The sequence below is a fragment of the Canis lupus genome, chromosome 24 (assembly GCF_048164855.1).
Source record: "Canis lupus baileyi chromosome 24, mCanLup2.hap1, whole genome shotgun sequence".
NCBI classification, from domain to species: domain Eukaryota; kingdom Metazoa; phylum Chordata; class Mammalia; order Carnivora; family Canidae; genus Canis; species Canis lupus.
Genome location: NC_132861.1, coordinates 15,704,399 through 15,731,342, shown reverse-complemented (window position 1 = coordinate 15,731,342; position 26,944 = coordinate 15,704,399). Strand labels below are relative to the sequence as shown.

The window sequence follows — 26,944 nt, the reverse complement described above, 5'->3', positions numbered from 1 at the left end:
GGAAGCTAAAGTTGCCAGCCTCCTGTCCATCCCTTCTGCTATTTTTTCCTAAGAAAACTCGGAGCAGAGATAGCCAGTAGGAGGTTGAGGGGCTGCATAGGTGTTTTCTCATGGGGCACCAATTCTTTCTGCGGAACTCTGTCCTTCTCATCAGCCCTCCATGTTTATGTTAAATTTAATGTGATGAGCACATCAATAAATGTAAGGTCGGACTCTTCTTGAATCATCTTTGTTTTCATTCTGAGGTCAGAATTTCATCAGATATTAAACAGATTCAGCCTCCCCCCCCCCCTTTTTATGGAACTGTGCCCAGAAGGACCAAACGCGGTATAAACACTGATGAGTAAAAACAAAAAATGGATCAAGTGACCTTGGACAATTCACCTCACCTCTCATGGACTTTGTTTCCTACGGAAGGTGTGTCGGGGTGTGTGTGTGCGTGTGCGTGTGTGTGGCGCGAGCTGAGCAGCATTCCTAAGGGCTCCTTACAGTTTTAACATGCCACCAAATTAGAATTCTAAGCGGGTTGGGGGTTAGGAGTCCGGGGGCTCAGGATTTCTTTTAGTTCCAGGCCCTGCGTCTTCGAAATACCTGTCCCTTGAAGAACGGAGACCGAGCGCACCAAAATGGACCCGGGGCAGAAACCGAGAACAGGAAGGACGCTCTGAGCCCTGAAGGGCTCGCACGGGACACCTGCACCGCAGGACGAGTGACAGGTAAAGGGCGCAGCGGACGGGCACAGGCCGAGAAGGGCCGGGAGGCGCGTCGGGTCCGGGCAGAGCCCCCGCCCCGAGGGACGCCCCACGGCCCCCGCGGCCCGCGCCTCCCGCCGCCGGGCCCCTCCGCGCCCCGCCCCGCCCCGCGCCCCCCTCCCGGGCCCGCCGGCCCGCAGCCGTGGCGTCCGCCGGCGCCGCCGCATTGGCCCGAGGCTGCGGCACGGCCGGCGCGGCGTCCTCGGCGGCGGCACAGGCGCGGCCCCCGGGCCCCCTTGCCCCCCGCGCCCCGCCGTCCGGCCCGGGAGCGCGCCCACCCATGGCCCTCGGGCCGCCGCCCCTGCGCCCCGCCCAGCGCGCAGCCCCCGCCGAGCGCCCGGGGCCGCCTCGCCCCCGCCCGGGGCGCGATGCCCAACGCCTCCGGCCTGGACGCAGCTCTTAAGATGTCCCTGCCCCGAAGGTCGCGGATCCGCTCGTCCGTTGGTGAGCGGGGAGGGGCGCGCGCGGGGAGGGTCGGCCGGGCGGGGGCGCCGCGGGCGGGGGGAGCCGCCCCCGCCCCCGCCCCGCCCCGCCCTCCGCCCGCCTCCCTGCGCGGGGCCCCCGCGGCGCGGCGCTCTCGGCCCCTGGAGCGCGGGGCTGCCCGACACCTGCGCCGCCGGGAGGGGCGGGGGCGCCAGAGACCCCCGTCCGCCCGCGGGCCCGGGGTGCGTGTGCGCGCTCGGTGCGTGTGCGTGTGTGTGTGTGTGTGTGGGTGTGTGTGTGTGTGTGTGTGTGTGTGTGCGCGCGCCAGCCGCCGCGCGCATGCCCTGCCGCCCTGCGCGGGGGTGCCGGGCCGCGGCTCGGGGGGCGCTCAGAGCGCGGGGCGTCTGCCCTGCCCTGCCCTGCCCGCGCCCCGCCCCGCCCGCGCCCCGCCCCGCCCGCGCGCGCGCTGCTGCCGCAGAGCCCCGGGGAGCCTCGGCGCACAGGCTCCGTCCCCGCACGCCCCGCGCTCGCGCGTCCGCGTCCCGACGCCTGCTGCTCCTCTGGAGCCCGCAGTCCTGGCCTCGCAGCACGGCCCCGGCCGCTCACGGCTGGACTCGTGCATTTCGTTGGTTGCGAACATATTTAGAACCCCGAGCGTGTTAAGCTGGATGCTCCCTGATTATGATCCACGCTGCGTTACCCAGATCCCTCCCTTACATGGTGAACAGTTGAAAGAGAGCTTCAGAGGGGACCAGCTTTCCGACTGTCTTAGGACTCCCCGCAGATTTGCAGGCGGCTCTTTGGTAGGAGGAGGGAACAGGGTTTGCAGTGTGGGGCTGGGGCATTTGTAGTCTCCGTGAGGTTTTTGTTGTTCTGAGAGAATAGGCATATGAAAATTAACGACTTGCCGATTTCTGCAGCTGAGTCATGCGACATGGAAAGCGCTATCTGGTAGTTCAGACCTGTGCTCCTGAGGAACGTCGGGGCACCTTCACATCCACCTGAGGAGAACCCCGGTGTGAGAGGACCATGGGGTTGAGGCTAGATTGCAGGGAGTGCAGGCTGAAGCCAGAGACCAGCTGGGAGGCGACAGCAGTAATCCAGGTGCCAGATGGTACCTGTGGCAGTGCTGGGGGGGGGGGGGAAGTGGGCACATCCTCCATATGTCTGAAGGGAGAGCCCACAACATTTGTTCATGATTTGGATGTGACGCTTCAGTAAAAGGAGAACCAAGGGATGGCTAGAAGGAAAAAGAAAGTGGAAGAACATGCCACTCACTGAGAGGGGGGGAAAGTCCAGAAAGAACAGGGTACTTATTTGTGGAGGGGGAGGTCCATGACTTTGGTTTTGAAGTGCCTGCTAGAGAGAGCAGAGTGGAGATGTTTAAAAGGAGTCTATGAGCTTCTCTGATTTATGAGCCTGGAGTTCAGGGGAGTGGTCTAGACCAGAGATGTAGATTGGGGTCCTCGGCAGGACCAGCTCCCTAGCTGTGTGACAGAAGAGTTGCACAGAGCCCCACTTCTGGACGAATCCTGCGTTTGTTCTAATGCTGTGCTGAGCTGTTGTGGTGTTGGAAGCCTTACTAATTTTTGAGTGAGGGGCCTGCTTTTTCATATTGTCCTGGGCCCTGCATATGATGTAACCAGTGTGTATACATGTGGCCCAGAAGAGAAAGATCCTTGGACAGAGGCCTGGGTACACAGACAAGTTCAGGGAGGTTAAGACAATAGCCAAGGGGCTTAGAGGATGGCCAGCGAGGTCCCAGGCAAAGCCCAGAGTGGCGCTCTGGAGCTCAGTGAGCCAACTGTTCAGAAGGCAGGGGATGCTCAGCTGTGCCCAGTGCTGCTGGGAGCTCAGGAAAGGCGAGGCCTGAGAACAGTCCATCACAGAGTACAGGTGACCTTGCAAAAGCTGTGTTTGTGTAAGCGTGGGCGAGAATGTCTACAGAACAGCCTGAGAGAGAGAGAGAGAGAGACGTAAGAGGACAGATACTGAAAACAGCAAGTCCAGGCGCACCTGGATGGCTCAGCAGTCGAGCGTCTGCCTTCTGCTCAGGTGTGATTCCCAGGTCCTGGGATCAAGTCCTACATCGGGCTCCCTGCGGAGAGCCTGCTTCTCCCTCTGCCTGTGTCTCTCATGAATAAATAAATAAAATCTTTGGGGGGGAAAAAGGAAACAGCAAGTGCAGAATACTCTTTTGGGTGGATTTTGTAGCAAAGGGGCAGAGGTTAAGTTGAGTGGTAGCTGGAGTCGGGAAGATGTGTTTCAGACTGTTTTATTTGAAGGCTAGTATTACAGTCATACAGTTGGATGGAGTGTCAAAGTAAGGCGGTTTTTAGGAAGTAAGGAGGGACAGTGATCTGAAATCAACAATGAGGAGCAGGGTCATCAAAGCAGAGCAGTGAAGGCAAGAAGTCCAGAGGTAGGGGAGATAGGATATTTGCTGATGAAAGGCTGCAAGTTCCAGAAGACGGGAAGGTTCTAAGAGGTGGTGTCTTTGTGAAGAATCTGCATATAGTGTGAGGAAGAAGGGGGCCCTTGGATTGTGTGGGCTCTGTGGGGACACTCCTATAGAAGAGGGTGAAGGGCCTGATAGACTGAGTTTGGATGATGACCAGGGCAAGCAGAAGTGCTAGGGCTGGGGGTGCTGGGAGGTTGGTCTAGGAGTGTCCTGAGCTCTGAAACCACTTCTTTCCATTGACAGAAGTGTGCCGCCATGAATGGGACATTGGCATCAGCACAGCTAGCACTCAGAGCTTTGGGTCCCTTTGTCACCCATTCTGCAGAATGTCTTGACTTCTTTTTTTTAAATAAATTTATTTTTTATTGGTGTTCAATTTACCGACATACAGAATAACACCCAGGGCTCATCCCGTCAAGTGCCCCCCTCAGTGCCCGTCACCCATTCACCCCCCTCCCCCTCCCTCCTCCCCTTCCACCACCCCTAGTTCGTTTCCCAGAGTTAGAGGAGTCCTTATGTTCTGTCTCCTTTGGGTCCTTTACTCCTCCATGTGTATTTTTTTATTTATTTAAAAAATATTTTTATTTATTTATTCATGAGAAACACACACACACACACAGAGGCAGAGACATAGGCAGAAGGAGAAGCAGGCTCCATGCAGGGAGCCCAACATGGGACTCGATCCTGGTACTCCAGGATCACACCCTGGGCCAAAGGCAGGTGCTCAACCGCTGAACCACCCAGGCTTCCCTCCATGTGTATTTTTAAAAGAACCTTTTCTAAAATGAAGTGAAATAAAACAACATCCTGATAGAATTTGGGTTAAATTTGCATTAAATTTATAGATTAATCTGGAGAGAGTAGACGTTTAAAACAATGTCCTTTTAACCATAAACGTGGTATTTCTCACTATTTAAATGTGTCCTTTAAGTCTTTTGTTAAACTGGTATAATTTTTTCCCTAGATTCCTATGCATTTTAAAAGGTTTATTCAGAGATACTTGTTACTAGAAAAAAATGGGGTTATTCAAAAATTACATTTTTAATTGGATTATTGCTGATGTTAGGAAAGCTATTGAAATTTTTTGGTGATTGTGTATCAACAACCTAGTGAACTATCATAAATTTTGAAAGTTTAGGATTCATTTAATTTTTTTGTGTAGACATTTGCATTATCTGCAAATAATTTCATTTATTCCTTTATAGTTGTAAGTCGTAATATTTTTCTTATTTGATTATATTTGCTAGTACTGCCAATAAAAACTTTGACCGGAAGTGCTATTCTTGCTTTGCTCTTAGAACATTAAAGGGAATGCTTCCAGAATTTCATGGTGAGGATGATGTTTGCTGTTGGTAGCTGCTCTGTGTTACTCGAAGGAAGCACCCTGCTCTTCCTACCCAGCACTTCATTTAGGGCAGAGGAGGATTTATTATGCCTATTAAGGTAATCACAAGGGATCAGCAAAATACTTAAAGATACCTGGGTGGTTGTGAGGCCTTTCCTTTTCCTCTCTGGATCTTTGTGTTCATTAAAAGTGAATCGCAGCCCACATATCAGAATGGCTATAATAAAAAATAATGACATCAGCAAATCCTGGCAAGGATGCAGAAAACTGGATCACTCCTCCGTTGTTGCTGGGGGCAGAAAATGGCACAGCCACTCAGGGACAAGATTTGGCGACTTCTTTGCTTGCTTGCTTTTTAAAAATTGAAGTAATGTTGACACACGGGGTTACATTGGCTTCGGGTGTACAGCATAGTGATTCGACATCTCTGTATGTTACGCTGTGCTCACCCCAGGTGTCGCTACCAACTGTCACCATTCAGCGCTGTGCACTCTACTCTCCATGCTGTGCTTTTCATCCCCGTGATTATGGGATGACAGACATTCCATCACGGGAAGCCTCTACCTCATCCGTTTTGTCCATCTCCCACTCCCCTCCCCTCTGGCAACCTACCAGTTTGTTCTCTGGATTTATGGGTCTGTTTCTGCTGTTTTTGTTTGTTTTGTTTTTTAGATTTCACATGTAGGTAAAATAATATATTGGTCTTTATCTGACTGCTTCTACTGAGCATAATACCCTCTAGGCCAATCCATATGGTAGCAAATGGCAAGATTTCATTCATTTTATAGTTGAGTATATTGCATTGTGTGTATATATATCACATCTTCTTTATCCATTTCAATGATCAGTGCACAATTATCAATGGACAATTAGGTTGCTTCCATTTCTTGGCTATTGTAAATAATGCTGCAGTGAACATAGAGGTGCTTATATCTTTTTGAATTAGTAATTTTATTTTCTTTGGGTAAATATGCAGTAGTGAAATTACCGGATCATATGGTATTTATATTTTTAATTTTTTGAGGACCATCCATATTTTTTTTACAGTGCCTGTACCAGTCTTCATTTCTTCCAATAGTGCACAAGGGCTCCTTTTTTTTTTTTTCCATATCCTCACCAACACTTGTTAGTTCTTGTCTTTTTTGTTTTAGCCATTCTGACAAGTGTGAGGTGGTATCTTATTGTGGTTTTGATTTTCATTTCCCTGATGATGAGTAATGTTGAGCATCTTTTCATGTGTCTGTTGGCCATCTGGATGTCTTCTTTGGAAAAATGTCTATTCAGATCTTCCACCCATTTTTAATTGGATTTTTTTTTTTGGTGTTGAGTTGTATAAACTCTTTATGTATTTTGGGTATAGTAGTTTCTTATAAAGCTGAACATGCAGGTGTCCTTTGATATAGCAGTTGTAATCTTGGGCATTGATTATGGAGAAATGGAAACCTTTATTTCCTTCTTTATTTTTTTTTTTACATTCATATATGTATTATCATGGGCTGTGAACTGGGAGCATAGGGGCTGTGTTAATAAGGGAGAACATTAAACCAGATGTCCAAAGAAAGGGTCTGGGTGCAGGTAGCAATTCTGTTCATCTTTCTAAGGGAATTTTGATGAGGTGATCTCTAAGATCCTTTGCAACTCTAAAATTCACAATTCCCCTTTGGAGTCAGACTCCCGCATTTATCTTTAATTCAGTTAACTTAATTTGCACCATGACTAGCATCCTAGTAGCTGATGCTTATTTTGAATGCAGACTTTCTTGTCAGTAACCTTGTTGTCCTGATTTTGGCATTCCATTGTTCATTAAAACATCGTTCTTTTCCAGACTTACACATGAGTATCCATAGCGGCTCTATTCATAATAGCCAAAATTTGGATGTTGTCGATGGCTGAAAGGATAAACAAGCTTTGGTATATTCACAGCATGGAATACTTTTGAGCACTGAAAAGGAGCCAACCACTTGGATGGGTTTCCAGGAGTTGTGCTGAGTAACAAAAATTTCAATCCCAAAGGCTACATGTTATCTTATTTATATGACATTCATGAAATTGCAAAATTACAAAAATAGAGAACAGATGAGTGGTTGCCAGGAGTGAAGGAAGGTGTGGTGATGGGAAGGATAAAAGGGTGACCTCAGGGATCCTTGTGGTGATAGAAATGTTTCATATCCTGACTTATCTGCTATCAGTGTCCTGGTTGTGATATTGTGCTATAGTTTTGCAAGATGTTTCCATGGGGGGAAAGCTAGGTAAAGGGCACACAGAATCTCTTTATTTTCTTACAACTGCATGTGGATCTAGAATGATACCAAGATAAAAAGTTTAGTGGAAGAAAGGTAAACTATAGTAATTTTTATCAAAAGAAAATAGTCGTCACGTTTCAGGTCTGGAAATACACTCTCAATTCAAGACATTTGAATGATATCATTGTAATTTCATTGATAGGCTGTTCCCTCAGGGCAATTAAATTGTAAACCACCTGTTTTTGTCCACAGCAGAACCTCTGTGTTTGAGAAGCTTCGTGCTCGGCACATTAGCGCCTGCTTGATGTATCTTGGTAGGGTCTAGGGTAGGGGTGAACTCAGACCTTGGTGTACTACCTTACATTTATTTTCATTTTTAAAAAATAAACTCACGGTGAAATTTGCCTCAAGATTATGTGCTGAGCTGCATACTGTTTATTAAAATAATTCTGAGATTATTATTTTTTGCTTATGAGATATCTTTGACTCCTTCCTTAATCTGGGTATTCAGGGGCACATTTGCCAATTCTACTTTTCTCCAGTTAGATACTTTGTGTTAGTGTGTCTCAGTCATTTTACCAGATGATGGGAATACAAAGGCTAATAAGGGGTGGTCCCCCTGCCCATATGAAGCTTACAGTTGGCTCAAGATTGAGCCTTTTGGTCCGGTAAGGGAGACAGTTGGAATTGGAATTATTGATTTGAACAAACGAATGTTGAGTGCCTACTATGTGCTGGGTACTACTCTTGGGGCTAGAGATGGAGTGGTGAGCAGAACAGGTGTGCTCTCATGAAGCTTGTCGCACTGTGGATGGTTACAACCCACGGGTTCAGTGCTCTCAACTCCTATCCTGACTTGCTGTGACACTCATGAACAGTGACACTCATGGATGGTGCACACAGTTGAATAGTGAAGTGGGGGTGTGTGTGTATGGGTGTGCGGAGGGGGGTGGAGGTGAACGGTGAGGACAGAAAGGAAGAGGAGTTGTTTTTTAGAGATATGATGTCAGCAGTTTCTAGGGAAGAAGCTTCCTCCCTATTTTATTAGGTTTAGGGATTTGGCTTAAATGACACCTATTAGCAATGAAGAGCTAGTGGGCAGTAAGCATACAGGCCAAATACAGAACCTGGAGGAGTATGGATCTTCCAGAAGCTGCCCCTAGTGTCCTCGTCCAAATCCCGTGTTGGACCTATCCATCTCTTCTGTCCTCTCCTGGTCAGCAAAGGTGCTTTTTTGCTGTGTTTTATTTAAAAAGTGTTCCCACCTGGACTTAGTTTTCCCATAACAACCTGCCCCAAGTTTCAAGGGGGTGTTGGAAAATTAGGGTGGATGAAAGTAGAAAGAGCTCTGATACTAGAACATGAGGGTGTGTTGGAAGCTAGAGCTGGTCTATTGGGTCTAGAGTATGCAGCTCATGACCTGCTGAGAGAGGCCCAAGGTGCCCACCTGCGGTCGGCAGGCAGCTGCTCAACACTCGAGTGCCCGCTTTGGGAAAGCGAAGACCCTCAGGCTCATTTTGATCGAAAGTGCAGTTTCAGTACACTTAACCAGGGAAGTGGTCACAAGACTTATTACTTACAAAGCCCAGAAATGGGATGGGGGTGCAGTGAGCTGCAGGAAGGGCAGCCCTCCAGCCCAGGTCAGGAGTGAACAGGAGAGAGAACAGGGTAGCAGGCACCTATTACTTAAAAGGCCATCGGGCAGAGGGTACTAACTTTTCCCCAACCTTAACTCTAAGCGCTTATTTTAAAAGGCACCTGGGGAAAAGCAAAATTTAGTAGTGCCCTCCTAAACTCAGGCCTGTATCCACCTGCCCAGACCTCAGCTATGAGTCGGGTTGTCAGACTGTAAAATACTTAAGTGGTGACTCTGAAACACAGATGTGGTCTTTCATCGTAAAGGGCTGGATGGCATCTCAGAAATGGCTTCATCCTCTGGTTTCACAGAGGAAAAAAATAATTCAGAGACACTCCTTGCTTGTTGGTTAGTTTCCAGCAGGACCAGGTAATCCCCAAACCCAGCGCACTGTCGACTCCTCCAGTGCGCCTGGTTCAATATGACACCCAGGTTGAACAGAACAAGTTCTGTTTCTGTGTTCTGTTCCTCAAATGGAAACACATAAAGAGCTGGGCCTAATTGGCTCTGCTTCGGTTTTCTGTACAGTCTACCCTGTGAGTACTCAATAAAAAATGCTCTGACTGAGCTCTGTCATGGATTAATTTTCGAAGTTGGCCTAACGGTCTAGATTATGTTTGGAGGGTTCTTTATGGCAGTCATATATCAGGGTTAAAACACCTCGCTTTGGGATTGGAGAGAATTGGATTCAGTTCTGTATGATATTGGAAAGCTTCCTTTATTTCGATTACAGATGCAGATGAAAATAAATTTTGTACCCCACAGGGTAGTTGTGATGAGTGAGCAATGTGGATAAAAGTACGCACGGTAATTATTTGATGCATTTAGAGAACTTTGTGATATAATCAAGTTTATATTGGCAGCATGTCAGATCTTACTCAGGCTGCCCACCACTATTCAAGGTAAACTCCTGCACCCAGATACTTACCCTTCATGCCATCAGGATGGGAGGAAACTTCACCTGTCATTATTCCCCCTCTAAATCTCACCATGGAGGCCTGACAAGGAGTCACTGTTGGAGCATTTAGGTATCCTTCGTGTGCCATTGTCTAGGTGTGTGTGATCACCCACTAAGCACTCAGATTAGGGATACATAATTCATCCACCAGTGTCTCTGGAGGCTTTCACCTTCTGTCCACTTGTCCTGGCTTCAAGGCCATTCTTTTCACCCTACAGTGGCCAATAAGCACCTCAGTTGATGGCTTAAGTTGCTTAATAATTGATTTTCCTTTCACAGCGGATATTTTATCTTAAACCCTTCTCTGACAGAGGTGCCAGCTAGATCAAAGGGTTAAATTAAATTATTCTAAAAAAAGTTTTCAGACATTATGGGAGGATGTCTACAGAACACCTTTAAAGATGAGTTTCTGCCTTTCCTCCTCAGATCTTTGCGTTTACCAAATATAACCTCTGGTCAATACCATCCTGGACATAAGATATTATTTACATCCATTTAGGCCAATAAAAGTGCTCGGGACGAATGTTAATAACCATTAAGACTAAAAATAAAAGTGACCTCATATCTATGCCCAGGGAGTTTTTCTCCATCATTAAGGGCAAACTCAGGAACGAGACCTGGGAGAGAGCCCTTGCCAGGACAGAGCACAGAGGCCATGGGGATGGCCAGTCACCCATGCAGAATACCTTGACAGCCCATGGGGACGCAGTCACGCGTGGATGCTGGGTCTGCCTGCAAAGCTGTGTTCATAAGAGTGCATGAATAATATTGTTCATTCATCAGCAGGGATTGTGGAGGGCTCACTATGTCAACACATTACCGTAGGTGGTGTATGTGTGTGTGTATGTGCACACGTGCTATTTATGTGTGTCTCTTGCTCAGACACTACATGTCTTACCTTGCTCACTGCCTGTCTGTAAGAATCAGAATCTGATATAACATCACATTTCACCCTAAAAAGTGATCTAATCCTGATTAATTTTGATGTAGAGGTTTTACATTTGCAAGTAAGCTTTCCAGTCTTTTATAATCTTATGCCAAATAATAAGCAAATGTTACATTTCACACATTTTGGTGAAGTGTTTGGGGGCTGCTTCTCCCTCTTCTGTCTCTAGAGATACTGTTTTAGCTGCAATCAGCGCTGAGGCTCCCAGGATTACTGTAAACATTTTAAGTACATTACTGAGATTGGTCATATGGGAAATGGGGCTAAGTGAATACTACATAGAGCAAGGACCTCTCTACTCTGACATTTAGAATCTCATTCCAGATCTTAAGTTCAGGGAGCATTGCTTTTTTCACCAGCCTTAAATGATGCATGCATATCATGGAGAAGCTCATTCACATTCAGAGGGAGAAAACCGTGGCCTGCTGGTGAGCTGTTCAGCTTCGTGCTCCATGGGATCAGCCTCTTATGAACTATTTTTAGCTACATAACGATTATCCTTATTTAAGACTCGTTTCCATTTTCTTTCTGTTTTCTTTATTCCAATGCACTGAGGCGACAGAACTTTGGTTTTGAAACTACACAGTTTTTATCTTTGGACCCCCAAAGAGGTAGTTACTGTTTATCTAGCAAACACACAAATGGATCTTTTGTCCTCTGGGATCTTGGGAGCCTGGCTCAGCAGCTGAATTTAACTGACCGAATTGCTAAGAGTGTGAGGTGGTGTGCGGTGTTTCTGTTCTGTCCTCAGTCCCCACAGTCCTTCCCCCAGATTCCCTGCGCTGTTCATTGGTGCTGGCAAGAAAATTACAGATACTGCTCTCTGGATCCACCCCACATTCATGTTCCTGTTGACCCTGATGCTTGAAAATACGTCTATTCAACTCTGTTTGACTCTTCTACTGACTGGGTTTCAGATGTTAGGGTGTAGGCAAATGTTCTGGGAGGGAAGACACCAGTGTGGGCAAGTGATTGAGGGGGCCCCAGGTAAAAATAAATTGGGCTGGGTGTAAACACAAGGGATCAGTAAAGATCGCAAATGAAGTGCACGGTAAGGGGCTATTACAGTATTCCAGGTGAGAAATAATGAGGGCCTGGTCCAGGGCAACACCAGAGATGCAAAGAGGGGAGTAACTGTGGGAAGCAAGGCTGAGTTGTAATCAACAAGGTGTAGAGATGGAACCAGGCAGATAGAAAAATCTGTCCATCCTTGCCTGATCTTTATTTGTCCTTTGAGAGCGTACTTTGCAGAGCATCAGCAGTACTTGGAGAGTCAGACATTATCAAAGTCGTGACTTTCTAGATCTGTGCGGTCCCAGATGGTGGCCACTAGCCACAGTGGCTACTGAACACTTGAGGAGTGAGTCAGAATTGAGCTGTGCTCAAAGTATTGAAAGTATCATGGAGTTTGAATACTTACTATGGGAAAAGAATCTAAGCCATCTCATTAGTATGTTTTATATTTACTACATATTGAAGTAATATTTTGGATAGGTCAAGTTAAATAAAATATTCCAATTTTTTAAAAAAAGATTTATTTATTCATGAGAGACACACACACACACACACACACAGAGAGAGAGAGAGAGAGAGAGAGAGAGACAGGCAGAGGGAGAAACAGGCTCCCCATGGAGGATCACGCCCTGAGCTGAAGGTAGACACTCAACCACTGAGCCACTCAGACAGCCCTAAAATATTCTGATTATTTTGTTTCTTTTTACTTTTTTCAGTGTGCTTACTAAAAAATTTAAGATGCTCTATGTAACTTGGACAACACTGTCATGAATGGTCTTGTGCCAACATTTGTGATTTGCTGTTCGTGGAATTGCAGACTTTCAGAAATAAAATTGTCTGGGAGCCCAACACCCTCCTTCCTTGGGGAGGAAACCAGGCTATGGAGGGTTACATTCTGGAATTTGCCCAGCATTCCAGGGGTAGTGACAGCCTGGAGCCCATGTCTTTCCACTCCTCCAATATTCTTTTCAGGGTTACTTTGTCTTTCTCTTACATGGAGTGAAAATCTTTCTTGGGCACCATCTAGGCAATCCATCTTAAGTTTATTCTGAAAATTAATTGGTTCGGGGTACAGTAGTGCCCTTCCCATGTCTTCAGTTTTGCTTTCCACAATTTCAGTCACCGCAGTCAAAATGCCATCTGGAACCAGGTGATCCTCTTTCTGGACAATCAGCAGAGGATCCATAGTAGCCTAAGAATACATCACAATGCCCGTGTCACTGACCTCATGTCATCTCATCACATGGGCATTTTATCATCTCACATCACAAGAAGAAGGGTGAGTGCAGTGTAATAAGATATTTTGACGGAGAGGCCACATTCATATCATTTTTATTATCATATATTGTTATATTTGGTCTGTTTATTAGTAGTTATTAATCTCTTACTGTACCTAATTTATAAATTTGACTTTATCATAAGTACGTATGTATAGGAAAAACATAGGATTTATGGGGCTCGGTACTATCCAATGGGGGTGTTGGAACATGTCTTTGTGGAGAAGTGGGGGGCTACTGACTATTATATTTCTTTGAACCTAACATCTAATAAGACCTACTTGAGTGTTTGTAATCTGAGTTTATCAGTCAATATTTGCAGAGAGGATCTTCAAATATTATGCACCTGCAATTTATGATTAAACAAACTTTTGACCACGTGCTGCACAGTCTAGAGCAAGCAGCTGGCAAATCTTAGCCACCTAGATGAGAATCTCCTTTATAACCAGCAGGCATCTTGGTATATAGATCTCGTCTTCCCAAAGGCCAGTCAGTAATTGGAGTTGAGTTTTTTAAAGAAACACATTTTAAAAATAATTCCCTCTTAGTGAATATTTTCTTCACAACTTTCTCAAAAGTATATCCCCCAGAAATGGAGAAAGTAAACAAAAAAGAGAAAATAATCCAAGGGCTGTGTTCAGACTGTGTCAGTGGCAGCCTGGCATTTTATTGAGAAGACAAGTAGGTTTTATTACCAGGGGATGGGGATCCCTGGGTGGTGCAGCGGTTTGGCGCCTGCCTTTGGCCCAGGGCGCGATCCTGGAGACCCGGGATCGAATCCCACATCGGGCTCCCGGTGCATGGAGCCTGCTTCTCCCTCTGCCTGTGTCTCTGCCTCTCTCTCTCTCTCTGTGACTATCATGAATAAAAAAAAAAAAAAAAAAAAAAAAAAAAATTATATTACCAGGGGATGAAGCTGGGCTTTTTAGACTGTTCCTGTACTTTAAGTTTTTAGGAATTCCTTTTAACATTGGTGAGATTATGGGCTGTGGTACTCAATACAGGCTTGGCAACCGAGATGATACTTGTGTTGTTGTTAGCAGTCTGATATCTTGTATCAGTGGCATGGAGTTGGTTTGCTTTAGGGATATGATTTGACTCAGTCTGTGAGTCTGTATAATGGAGAGCTGTGTTGTCTGTTGTCTAGGATATATTTCAGTAGAGGTCTTGGCTTTATGAGCATGGCTGTAGAGAATGGCTGAAGATACCCAGGGTAGGGGAGACAGTCCATAGTTGCAGTCTACCATCCAGGCTCTTTTATGCAGAATGGTATGTTGACAGGATATACCAGGGCAATGCCAGCAGTATCGTGCCTAGGCAGGGAAGATGCCATCGTGGATGTGGTGACGTCTCTGTCAACACTGAACTCAGTGCTGTGGTGTCATACCCTGAGGCTGGCACTGCAGTGTTGCACCGTGACAAATGTATCATGACATGCATCCAACATTAGAGTATCACACAGTATTTTCACTGCTTTGCAAATCCTCTGGGCTTTACCTATTCACCTCCTCTGTCCCCAACCCCTGGCTACATTTTTAGTGTCATCATATTTTACCTTTTCCAGAATATCATTTGATTGGAATCCTACAGGGTGTAGCCTTTTCAGATTGGCTTCTTTCACTTAGTGATAATGCGTGTAAGGTTCATCCATACCTTTTCATGGTGTGATACCTTTTCATGGACTATTTTTTTTAGTCCCTGAATAATATTCTGTTGTCTGGATGTACTACAGATTATTTATCCATTAAGCTACTGAAGGACATCTTAGTTGTTTCCAAGTTTTGGCAATTATGAATAAATATGCTATAAACATCTGTGTGCACGTTTGTGTGTGGACATAAGTTTTCAACTCCTTTGAGTAAACTAGATTGTATAGAGTATATTTAATTTTGTAAGAAACTACCAAACTGTCTCCCAGAGTGGCGGTAGCATTTTACATTTTTACCAACAGTGAGTAAGAATGGCTGTTGCCCCGCATCCTCACCAGCACTTGGTGTCCTCGGTGTTTTGGATTTTAGCCATTCTAATAGTTGTTTTAACTTGCAGTTCCTTAATGACACTTGATATGGAGCACCTTTGCACATGCTGATCTGACTCTCTGTGTGTTTTCTTTGGTGAAGCCCCTATTCAAATCTTTTGCTCATTTGTAAATCAGGTTAGGTGTTTTATTATTGTTTGAAGAATTCTTTCTATATTTTAGAGACAAGTTCTTTACCAGATATGTTTTGCAAATATCTTCTCCCAGTCTGTGGCTTGTCTTTCATTCTCTGAGTGTCTCTCCCAGAGCATGTTTTTAATTTTTAACAAAATCCAACTTACCAACATTTACTTTCATGGATTATGCTATTTCAAGTTATTTCAAGTTTTTCTATCATAATATTTTTCCTTAGCTTTTTGAACCTTTTATGTGTAAACTTCTTATTCTAGAGGGCACTTTTAAATTGCAAATTACATATATTTTTTTCTGCTAACAGAGGCGAGAATTAATCAGTATGTGTATCATTTTCCTCTCCACAACTGAGCCCTGCAGACAAAAAGAAGACAAAAACGTTGGCCGTTTGCCTCCCTCCCTGTTCTCTTCTCTGCTGAAATCCCCAGAGTGCAGTGCTTATGTGTCATTCCTCTTGTTGGAGTGGATCCCTCAGGATCGCCCAGTGACCATCTGTGACTAAAAACTGATTCTTCATGTCCCTGAAAATGTTTTTATGTCATCCTCCCCATTAAGCAATAGTTTTGCTGAATACAGAATTCTAGACTCAAAAACTCTTTTCCTTAAGCACTTTAAGGAGATTGCTTCATTATTTTCCCATACCCAGATTTGCTGATGAGAATCTATGTCCATCTGATTCTTGTTCCTTTGCCACAAAACTGTTTTCTTTTTTGATCAGTTTTTAAATTTTTTTTTAAAGATTTTACTTATTTATTCATGAGAGACACAGAGAGAAAGAGAGGCAGAGACACAGGCAGAAGGAGAAGCAGGCTCCATGCAGGGAGCCCGATATGGGAGGCAGGCGCTAAAACCGGTGAGCCACCCAGGGATCCCCCGTTTTGATCAGTTTTTAATGATAAATGTGTCCTTGATGTTCTTGAGTTCCAACGTGATTGATGGTCTAAGTATTTTCTTTTCCCCATCAAATGCTCAGTGCTGGAGGGCCCTTTCAAATCTGAGAATACGGTCTTTACTTTTGGGGGAATTTTTCATCTTTTCTCCGCCTTCCTGCCTGCAACCTCCTCCACATGGCTGTTGGCACGTCTGTCTCTCCCTGAAGGTTCCTTAATTGGTTTTATACTCGTTATCCCCTAATGCTCCATTTTGGTGTCATTGCTTGGTGTTACCTTTCAGTTCACTAATGCACTCTTCAGCTTTGGCTTTCTTTTCTTTTTTCCTCCTTAGTTTGAAATATCTGTTGAGTTGTTATTTCAACAGCTATGTGATTTCTTTCCATGGTCTTGGATTCTTTTTTCAGAGCAGTCTAGAGTTGCCTAAGGTATGGGACACTCTCCTTTCCTGGGGGGTGTGAATTTCACGTTTCAAAGTCTTTTTCTGATGGTTTCATCATCTGAGCATTGAGTTCTGTTTGTTTTCTCCTTTGCATGCTGTTCATGTACTTTAAGTACCTTGTGATTCCAGAAATCATTTTTTTTCCCCTCAGTTGAGGGTCCCCGGAGAGGGCAGAGTAGAGCTGCAGGAGTGTCTGCACCGTCTTCAGTGAGCACACGGGGGTGGGGGTGGGAGTGGGGGTGGGGTGGGTGGGTGAGGGTGGTGGTCAGGACATGCTACCAGGTGGGCTGCCTCCACTGATAGTCTGCTGAGCCTGTTGGCTTCTCATTCCTTCCACACGACCAGCTCTGGGTCCCATGAACAGGGAAGCTGTCTCCAAAGGAAAAGGGCTGGTCACTTTCCAAAGGGCCAGTGTGGCTGTGGTTTAACCCTTGCCAGGTGTCCTGTGGGACCACAGTAGCCATGCAAGGTGTTCCTATTGCTCTTTCTTTTGCTTAACTGCATGCCTGCTGGCTGCAGAGGGAAGCCACCCACAGTTCTCTATTTTCATTTGATCTGTGCTGTGGTTTAGGCTGAACTCAAAGTCCTGACTTCAGGCAGGGATACAGCCCAGATGACTCCAATCAGAGCTGCTTTAGAGTTGATAATATCCTACCTCGCTGATTGCTGAGAGTTCTTACACAGGATACCATATGGAGCACCTACTGCTACCAGAAACTTCATGTTATTCATTAATTATTATAAAATTAATAATTAAAAACATTAAGGCATAAAATGCTACTGTAATTATTTCAAGAGTAATATGCTAGGGATATAGGGCTCTGACCTTCTCCCATTTTCTTTTGTCCATAGGTCGACTGTTAACTTTTCTCCATTTAATGTCAATTTCATATAGATACCAAAGTCTGTCTGGAAAGTCAAATGACAATTGTAATGGGCTTAATTTTTTTCTTTTCAAAGATTTATTTCTTTTAGAGAGAGAAAGAGGGTGAGCATGGGGAGGGGCAGAGGGAGAGGGAGAGAGAGCGCCTCAAGCAGACTCCCTGATAAGCCCAGAGCCTGATGTGGGGCTCAGTCCCATGACCCTGAGATCACGAGTTGGGCTGAAATCAACAGTCAGATGCCTAACCGACTGAGCCACCCCGGCTCCCCTGTAGTGAGCTTAATTTTTAAAGAGCATGACAGTTTCTCCTTGTATCAGCAAATGCATGGGGGAATCTGTCTCTTCTTGAGAAAACAAGCCAGTTTTTTGCCTGATGAGGGTGCTTTTAGAGGAATACCGTGACCCTGCAGAGCCCTGCTACCCAACCTCCCTGTGCCCACGCCGGCCACCGGGAGGGATATGGGGCACGCCTCACTGGCACCATTGCAGACTTGCACTTTTTAATCGAAACTATGTTAAGCCAAATAGTAGTTTGAGCATTAATAGGGATGGGGTTTTTTTTCCCTCTTGGAATCCAAATTGTCATTTCCTCTCACCACTAAACATGTAAGGTGTGACCACTTCATACATTCCAGATTCTGAAACAATCTAATGGCGTCTCTCTCTCTCTCTCTCTCTTTTTTTTTTTTTTTTTCAGTTTTGATTTCCACCACAGAGCACATATTTCAGGGGCCTTCTGGCTTCTCAGCTGATTGTATAAACGCAGGATTAAATCACTTTCTCTGGACCCTCAGGGAGAAATGTTCCTACTCTTTTAGCATCAGAAATATAAAGAACAGGCTCATTCTGTGCTTGGACCGAAGGCACTAAGTACCCCAAGAAGACATTGCTGAGGTGGTCAGAACCTTGAGAGCCATTGAGAATTTCTCAGGGCAGCATGAGCAGCCACGAACCTCCATCTGTGTGTTTTAGCAGGAATTCAAACTGTGCAGACGGTTCTGTGTGACAGGGTCTTAAACAAACATGTTGTTTCCACATCTTAAACTTTTCCCTTTTTATGGAAAATTTTATATGTTTATATGTACTTATTTCTAAATACTTGCTTCTGCTGCTTTTGTAGGTCACACTGAGGTGGGCTGTGGGTCAGATGCACATTGTACATTGGCTTTAGCACTTTTCTGCCTGGGAGGTGAAGCTCTGAGCAGCTGGAGAGAGACCTTGGGCCAAGCCCTGGAGGTGTTCACCTCGTAGAGTCCATGCTTCAGGTTGGTGGGCACTGGGTGTTTATGCAGGCTCCTTCAAGCAGACTTGCACAACCTCACTTCACTGCTCTCTGAAATGGGAATAAATAAAAACCTTTTCACCAAGTTACTATTGAAGTACCTGAAACATTACTTTGAGCTGTAACTTCCTAAAACTCGAACAGTAATTTTGTAATTATAAGAGTTTCTGTAAATGAGAAAAATAGGTGTTTCTTTTCTTTAACCTGAAAGTATTTATATATATGTGTATATACGTATATATTTAAAGATTTTATTTATTTATTCATGAGAGACACAGAGAGAGGCAGAGACATAGGCAGAGGGAGAAGCAGACTCCCTGTGGGGAGCCTGACATGGACTCGATCTCAGGACCCCAGGATCATGACCTGAGCCAAAGTCAGACACTCAGTCACTGAGCTACCTAGGTGTCCCAGTATTTTTATATATAAAATGCAATGTAAATATTTCTATACATTGATTTTTTTCTCTTTATTAATATTTTAAAGTATTTTTGTGGTCACGGTTGTTTGTGCCTAAAGGAAATGTTGCTCTACCTGTTTAATGGAAAACAGATTCACCAAGGTGGCCAGGAAAGATCTGAGAGGAAACCCATTAAAGGTGAGGTCAAAGCCCTGCAATGTCAAAGAACAGCATTCTGCTGCTAACATGGGGTTAATGAGCACAGGAAAAACTACTCTCCTTCTCCCCTCGCCCCAGACTAATGAAGATTAAATTTCCTTTTAAAATGATGTGGTAAGACAGCAATTTAATTAGGATAGTGTCTCTTCATGAAATTTGAGGGAATATAGGGAGAGAAGTGGCCATTGTTTTATTTTCAGGAACTGACAATAGGCACGTTTGGAAATTGGAAATCTCAGCATTTTAGACGTAAGGAGAATGAAATAGAAATTGTTGGATTTTGTAATGTTCAAACAGGAATGTGATTCTGTTGTGTCTGATAAGCTCTGGGCTTAATTGAGGTCAATAATCTTGGGAAAGGAGGTAGCAGCACTTAGTCTAAGCACTTTCTGGGAAGCGTCCTCACCTTGATTCAGGTTCATTTGGAAATCTTTGGTGTCATATCTTATACCAGTGATGGATCAACCAGAGAGCTCCTGGGGGTGAAACATATGAATGATGTAGAGAATCCAGGAGGCTGCAGGAAAAAGTGTGTTTGGTAATTAGCAGAGAAAGACACTGTGCAGCCTGTTTATCATGGTCAAGTTTGAATTGAAGATGTATGCAAAATAACTTCATACATTCCAGATTCTGGAATGTATGGTTTTTGCTGGTTTTTGCTGAAATCAACGAATTATTATTCAACCTTGGGAATCCCTGGGTGGCTCAGCGGTTTAGCACCTGCCTTCGGCTCAGAGCGTGATCCTGGAGTCCAGGATCGAGTCCCACGTCGGGCTCCCTGCATGGGGCCTGCTTCTCCCTCTGCCTGTGTCTCTGCCTCTCTCTCTCTCTCTCTCTCTGTGTGTGTGTGTCTGTGTGTGTGTCTCTCATGAATAAATAAATAAAAATCTTTAAAATAAAAAAAATAATTATTCAACCTTTCACTTGTGTAATGTGTCAAGCAGTGACCTGGATACTTTGTGGCTAAAGGAGGCACAATACTACCAGGTTCTTGTTTCCAAGGGATTTGCCATCTGGTTGGGGAGATAAGACCTAGACATGTAAAGAGGAGGTAATAAAAATAAAAAGTATTTCAAGATGATAACAGAAGAGGTGCCCACAGGGCATGATTAATTGCTGAGTGAGTTACAAGGATGATAAATGAACACTTGAAGCAGAGCCTGGTCATGGGATGCTTTTCAGAGTTGGACTTGTGTGAGATTTTTGTTTTTTGGCTTTTTAAAAAGTCAGGGTAATTAAGGTATAATTTCCCTACAGTGAAATTCACCCTTTTTATGTGGGTAGTATGGCTTGATGATTTTGACAGATTAATACAGCTGCATACCATCTCGACACAGACCAATTTCATCACCCCTGGGTTTCCCCCTCTGTCCTTTTGTGGCCAGTTCCCTCCCCTCTACCAGCTCCTGATAACACTCGTCCGATTTCTGTTCCCACAGTTTTGTTTTTTCCAGAATGTCAGACAAATGGAATCATTTGTATTGCTTTCTTTTATGTTTGGCTTCTTTTGCATTCTGCTTTTGAGCTTTATCCATGTCTTTTGTATGGCTGATGAGTGCTTTTTGTACGGAGGTACCACAATTTGTTTATCCTTTTATTCATTTCCTTGAGTTAGATTTCAAGGATGGACAGATCTAAGTGGAGGTGTGGTGATGGGGAGGAGATGGGGAGACTCAGAGGTAGAGTGGCACAAGTTAGAATAGGATGAATTTCTGAGATATAACCAGTAAATCAGAGAGGCTTTATCTGCATTTTTATTATAAGTCCGGCTTAAGTCTTTCCTCCATCTTCATTACCAACTAGCAGTAATTTCTCCCTACCCTGGACTCCCATTATTTTATCCATTCTTTGCTCATCTATTTGTCCATCCATCCATCATCCATCTATCATTTTATCTATCCATTCTTCTATCATCTGTTTACTTATTCTGTTCATTCATCACCGAGCCTTCTAAGTGCTAGGCACTGAGTTTTGATCAGGTTAAACAAATTAAAAATCATACTCTCTGCCCCCAAGAAGTTCTTAATCTAGTGGAGGACATAACAGGAACATCAACAGTTAGCAAAAACACTTATCACATAATAATTTGAATTGTTACTTAACTTCCAATCTGGGTCCCCTTAGGGCAGGAAGATCACCTTACCCTCCATTTTGGTGCCTTGAATGTCCTGATATCTCTCAAGTATAAAAGGTGGTTGAGAAAAAAAAAAAAAAAAGGATGGTTGAGGCTGTTTAGATTACTTTTGGTCTTTGGGAAAGAGATGAAACCTACTTGTATCAATGTTTATGTTTTTGCCCTGTAGGTGCATTACAGAAGAAACTTTGGTCAAGATGGGGACCTTTGAGCAGGCTATTTTAGCAGGTGTGGGGCTCAGGGAAAGTCACAGCTTGTAGCAGTTACATTTTACTTGATACCTATCTGTGGTTGAGAAAACCGTTTGAAAATGCCAATAAGCCAGTCTATCGTAATGTACAATAGTTAAGTCCATGAATTAAAAAAAAAATAAAACTATCAAATTCCATTATACAAGGCATTGGACAAAGGCGACCAAGATGCCCTTGGGTCACATGTTTAGTGCTGAGCCAAGGCGATGTGAAGTGTGGTCAGGCTTAGGCCCCTGCCATGGTGAAAGTTGGTGTGGCACTAGTGATTGATGGTGAGTCCTATACTGGCAAGTGTCTGACACTCCAATTGAAAGAAAATTCTCTTCCTTTTACACATACTGTGCTTTTCCTTTCCATATCTGCACAGGTCCATCCAGATGCCAATGTCTCCTCCATGGAGCCCTTCATGGCTGATCAAAATTAATGAGCTTTTCTTTCCCTGAGCCACCCTGGCATTTTATTTGCACTACTTTTGAATTCTTTTTTTTTTTTTCTTTTATTTACTCGTGAGAGACACACACACAGAGAGAGGCAGAGACACAGGCAGAGGGAGAAGCAGGGTCCATGCAGGGAGCCTGATGTGGGACTCGATATTGGGACTCCAGGATCACACCCTGAGCTGAAGGTGGCGCTAAACCGCTGAGCCACCCGCGCTGCCCTACTTTTGAATTTTTGTATATATATTTTTAACCTTCTCAGAATTATTTACATACTTTATATATATATATATTATTTTTAAGATTTTATCTATTTATGAGAGAGGGAGAGAGAGGGGAGAGAGAGAGTTAGTGAGAGCACGAGCCAGGGGGGCGGGGTGGGGAGAGAGGGAAGTAGGCCTCCCCCTGAGCAGGGAGCCCCATACGGGGCTCAGTCTCAGGACACCCGGGATCAAGACCTGAGCTGGAGGCAGATACTCAACCAACTGAGCCACCCAGGTGCCCCCCTACATACTGTTTTTTATATTAGACACCTTCATGGGTGTATTTCTAACTGCAGGGTTTCTTTTCTTTTTTTCTCTTTTTAAAGATTTTTAAAAAATTTTTGCGTAATCTCTACACCTAAAAAGGGGGCTTGAATTTACAACCCCGACCTGAGATCAAGAGCTGCACGTTCTACTGACTGAGCCAGCCAGGTGCCTCCGGGGTTTCTTAATAAATTATTTCCTTTGAATAATTCTGGAATTACAGAAAAGTTGCAAAGATAAAGAGGGTTTTGGTATGTCCACAGGAAAAAAAAAGTCAACCTCAAAGTAGGTTAGAAAATGCTATATCCGCTATCTTAGTGAGGACAGTAGCCCAGGAGACAGTATGTTGGATCGCTCTGCAAGAACTGCTCCAACGCTTGTTGATTTACAGTGGATTGTATGCAAAACGGGGAAGGGGTGTGCGTGCTTGCCAGCGGTTCTCCAGAGTGTAGTTACCCCGCACAAGGTGTGTTGGGTTGTAAAATTAAGACTTACTGATTTCCACCTAGACATGTGGAAGACTCTTAGGCCGTCGTAACAGTACCTTTCTGCCATATCCGATTGTTCAAAAATATTGCCTGCTTGCCTCCCCTCAACTGATTTTCTGATTCTTCTTGTTTTTGGTTTCTCCTTGAGGTCACTGGAGACGGTCACAGGAGGCTGACAGCAGTCACCTGCTGCAGTGGGTGTGTTCTTCCCCCAGCTTCCCTTATTTTAGTATCTTACGTAACTGTGATGCATTCGACAAAATACTAATTAATTAAACTACACATTTTATTTGGATTTCACCAGTTTTTTTCCCTAATGTCCTTTTTCTGCCCCAGGATCTTGCCCAGGATCCCATGTTGTGTTTAGTGACTGTCGCTCTTTCATCATCTCTCATCTGTGACAATTTCTGTCTTTCCTTATTTTTTTTTAAGATTTTATTTATTTATTTATTCATGAAAGACACAGAGAGAGAGAGGCAGAGACACAGGCAGAGGGAGAAGCAGGCTCCATGCAGGGAGCCTGATGTGGGTCTCGATCCCGGGACTCCAGGATCACGCCTTGGGCTGAAGGCGGCGCTAAACTGCTGAGTGACCCAGGGATTCCCTGTCTTTCCTTATTTTGTAATGACCTTAGCACGTTTGAAGAGTACTAATTAGTTATTTTATACAGTGTCCTTCTATTTGAGTTTGTCTGTTGTTTTCCCATGATCAGAAACTGCCAAACTGTCTTCCAGTGTGACTGGTATTAGCATTTTGCATTTCCACCAGCAGTGAGAGTTCCTGTTGTACTCGGTTTTGTTGTTGACTTGAGCCATTCCAGTAGGTGAGCAGTGGTACCTCCTTGTGCATTTGACTTGCGTTTTTCTAATGACAAATGATATTAAGCATCTTTTCATAGGCTTATTTGTCATCCATATACCTTATTTGCTGGGGTGTCTTTTTAGATTTTTGGCCCATTTTTAAATTGGGTCATTTGTTTTCTTCAGTTTTTTTAAATTGGAACATGGTTGATATATATTAGTTTCATGTGTACAACATATTGATTCAGTAATTCCGTACATTACTCAGTGCTCACCATGATAAGTGTAGTCACCATCTGTCACCATACGATGTTGTTGCAATACAATGGTCTGTATTCCCCATGCTGTACTTTTCATCTCATGACTTAATTTATTTTGTAACTGGAAATTTGTACCTCTTAATCCCCTTGATCTATTTCACCCATCCTCAACCCTCTGGCAACCATCAGTTCTCTGCTTTTAGGAGTCTGTTTCTGTTTTTTTTGTTTGTTTGTTTGTGTTTTAGATTCCACATGTAAGTGAAATCATGTGTTTGTCTTTATCTGATACGTTTTGAGCTTGCTGTTTGACTTCATCATCTTGAAGGAGTTCATCTGGGATTCATTACATTTTGTATGGGCCCTGACTACAATAGGTGCTCAGTACACATTTATTAAAAATCTCATCTTGAAAAAATAAAAATAAAAGTCTCATCTTGGAGTGCCTGGATGTCTCAGTTGCTTGAGCGTTCAACTCTTGATTTTGGCTTGGATCGTGATCTCAGGGTCATGATCTCAAGGTCATGAGATCAAGCCCCATGTTGGGCTCCATGCTCAGCACAGTCTGCTTCTATCGCTCTGCCTCTGCCACTTCCTCTGTTCACATTCTGTCTCTCAAATCAACCAATTTTTTTTTTTCAAAGAAAAATCTCATCTACAAGAAAATAATTTCCCCTCCACCCTTTTAGGTTCCTCCCCTTGTGATAAAAGATCAAATAACAGAAGTAAATAATGAATTTTAATTACATGTGCATGTGTACACAGGAAGTCCACAGAGATGGGAGACTCAGAAGGCAGCCAGATGACTAGTTCCTAAACTAAGGAAAGATCTAGGGCTTCAAAGAGGGGAGCCAGTTCACAGGAAGGTGAGAAGAGGAAATATTTGACAAACAGAGGTTACCCCTCAGGTGATGAAGTTATTTCTGGTGGTAGCTCTCTTCCTGGCACCACCCAATTTCTAATGTAAGTTTCCCTTCCAAAAGGGTCACTGCTATTCTGTTTTCAGAGATTTTCCTGTCTCTGCAGTTTCTCAAAATAATCAACTCAAAATAATTCTTATGCCAACAAGGCATATTCTGGGGTGGCGTATTCTGCTGCCCTTCACTAGCAAGGCAGTGGAGTTAAACAGGAAGAGTCTAAGCTTCCATATCTGGCGGACTGAGCCTGAGATCCCAGAGTCTGGTCATGAGACCTTGGGAAAACTATGAAACTTTTCACACTCAGGCCACCAACTTAAAACATGTGAATACTGTCTCAAGATCAGTGAGAGCAACTAGGCTATCTGCACAGCACCTGGCTTTTGGTAGTTACTCCATAAATAACTGCTTTTATTGTTTTGGTTGTTGTCAACTAGTTCAGCAAGTGATCAGTATAGTTGTCATCACTTTGTAAGTTATATCTTAACAGGTTGGAAAGATTCTAGTGTGGGTGGTTTTGGTTTTCTGGGTCTCCTTTCTGGGCTGCAGGTGGGTGGGTGTGTCCTCTGCACTGTGATTAGTCATGGCCTAATCTGGCCACAAGTAGGCTTGAGAGAAGGGGGGACAGTCTGGGGGATGGGGGCTCCTAGCTCATTAGAAATTTGTGATGATGTAGGGAACTGGACTTCAGGCAGACATCAACAAGGGCGTTGCTTTCAGATAAGTCACTAAGCCATCCATTTGCTTTGTGTGGTTTTTGGTATCTGTGTTTTATGTTACAATAGAAAACAAAAGCCAAAAAAAAAAAAAAAAAAAGAAAGAAAGAAAGAAAAGAAAAGAAAAGAAATATAAAGGAACAAAAGAAAAAAGAAAACTGAAAAAGGCAAGACAAAAGAAGACTGCAAGTCTGACCGACCTGCAGCAGGCTTACCCTGTGCCCCTGCCCCCACCCCAGCCCCCAGCAGCCTGAGGGGCAGACCCAGGTGGAAGCAGGTCAGCAGAAAGCAGGAGATTGCACAGACCAGTTGCTGGCCAGGTGATGACACAGGTAAGATCTAGGCTTCATAGGCTTGACATTTCTTCGAGCCACCTCTCAGTAGACCACTGGTCCCCTCCACAGTGTGTCCACCCCAGAAGCTAGGTACCAAAGCCAAAAATCTTATCTCCAGCCTGAGGGAATCTCTCTTTTAGAGGAAGGCCACAGGGTTCCGCTTGTCATCCTCACCCTTGGCTCTGTGGCTTCTGTCTTGGCCTGGACATCTAGTAACGTGAGCTAATGTGTCCTTGACCTCAGATAGCCTGTGACAGTGTGAGTGCTCTCAGATGCATTAATGTCTTCGTGTTCATACTGGCGCAGGATTTCTAATCTTTTCGTGCCTGTGGTTCTTGGTCATGCTGCTTCAAAGAATGAAGAAGTAGACCAGATGAAGATTGGTGGGCAGCAAAGCAGAACCATTGATCAATAGTACAAAGCTCCCCGGGACAGAGGGGACCTAAGAAGATTGCCCTTGGAGTTTCTAAGTTTAGGGGTTTTTATGAGCTCTTTTTCGGAACAATCTTAAGCAACCAGGGTGTGCTGAGTCGTGCCTGCCAATCAGGGCTTTGACCACGCATTTGTCTAGCTTTAAGGTTAATATTTATATTCAGATGGTCTTCTGGAGCTGACATCTGGGGGGCTTATGTCTTAACTGCCCCTAACTTGTGATAGTGACAAATACTTTGTGGTTAATTGCTTTATTTTGGGATGTTTTACAGAACTCATTTCTGCAAAGGCTGCAAAACAGAATGCTGG

General features: G+C 44.4%; 1 protein-coding gene across 16 annotated transcripts in view; it reads left to right on the top strand.

Annotated features, from left to right (window-relative positions):
* The first annotated feature begins 505 nt into the window (after positions 1-505).
* The window catches only part of LOC140615803 (phospholipid-transporting ATPase IB), a 570,784-nt gene continuing 544,345 nt past the window's right edge, over positions 506-26,944 (top strand). For 4 of the 16 annotated variants that reach the window (XM_072795747.1, XM_072795740.1, XM_072795741.1 and 1 more), the window contains exons 1-4: positions 506-716; positions 4,935-5,079; positions 12,898-13,057; positions 18,561-18,705. Coding sequence is in view for 4 of the 16 variants with exons in the window: in XM_072795737.1 (XP_072651838.1) it covers positions 1,121-1,196 (76 nt within the window). In the remaining 12 variants the exon portion in view is untranslated. Of the gene's footprint in view, positions 717-1,067; positions 1,197-4,934; positions 5,080-12,897; positions 13,058-18,560; positions 18,706-26,944 lie in introns of those variants that run through there. The other 12 variants (XM_072795737.1, XM_072795736.1, XM_072795751.1 and 9 more) reach the window with 7 other exon arrangements.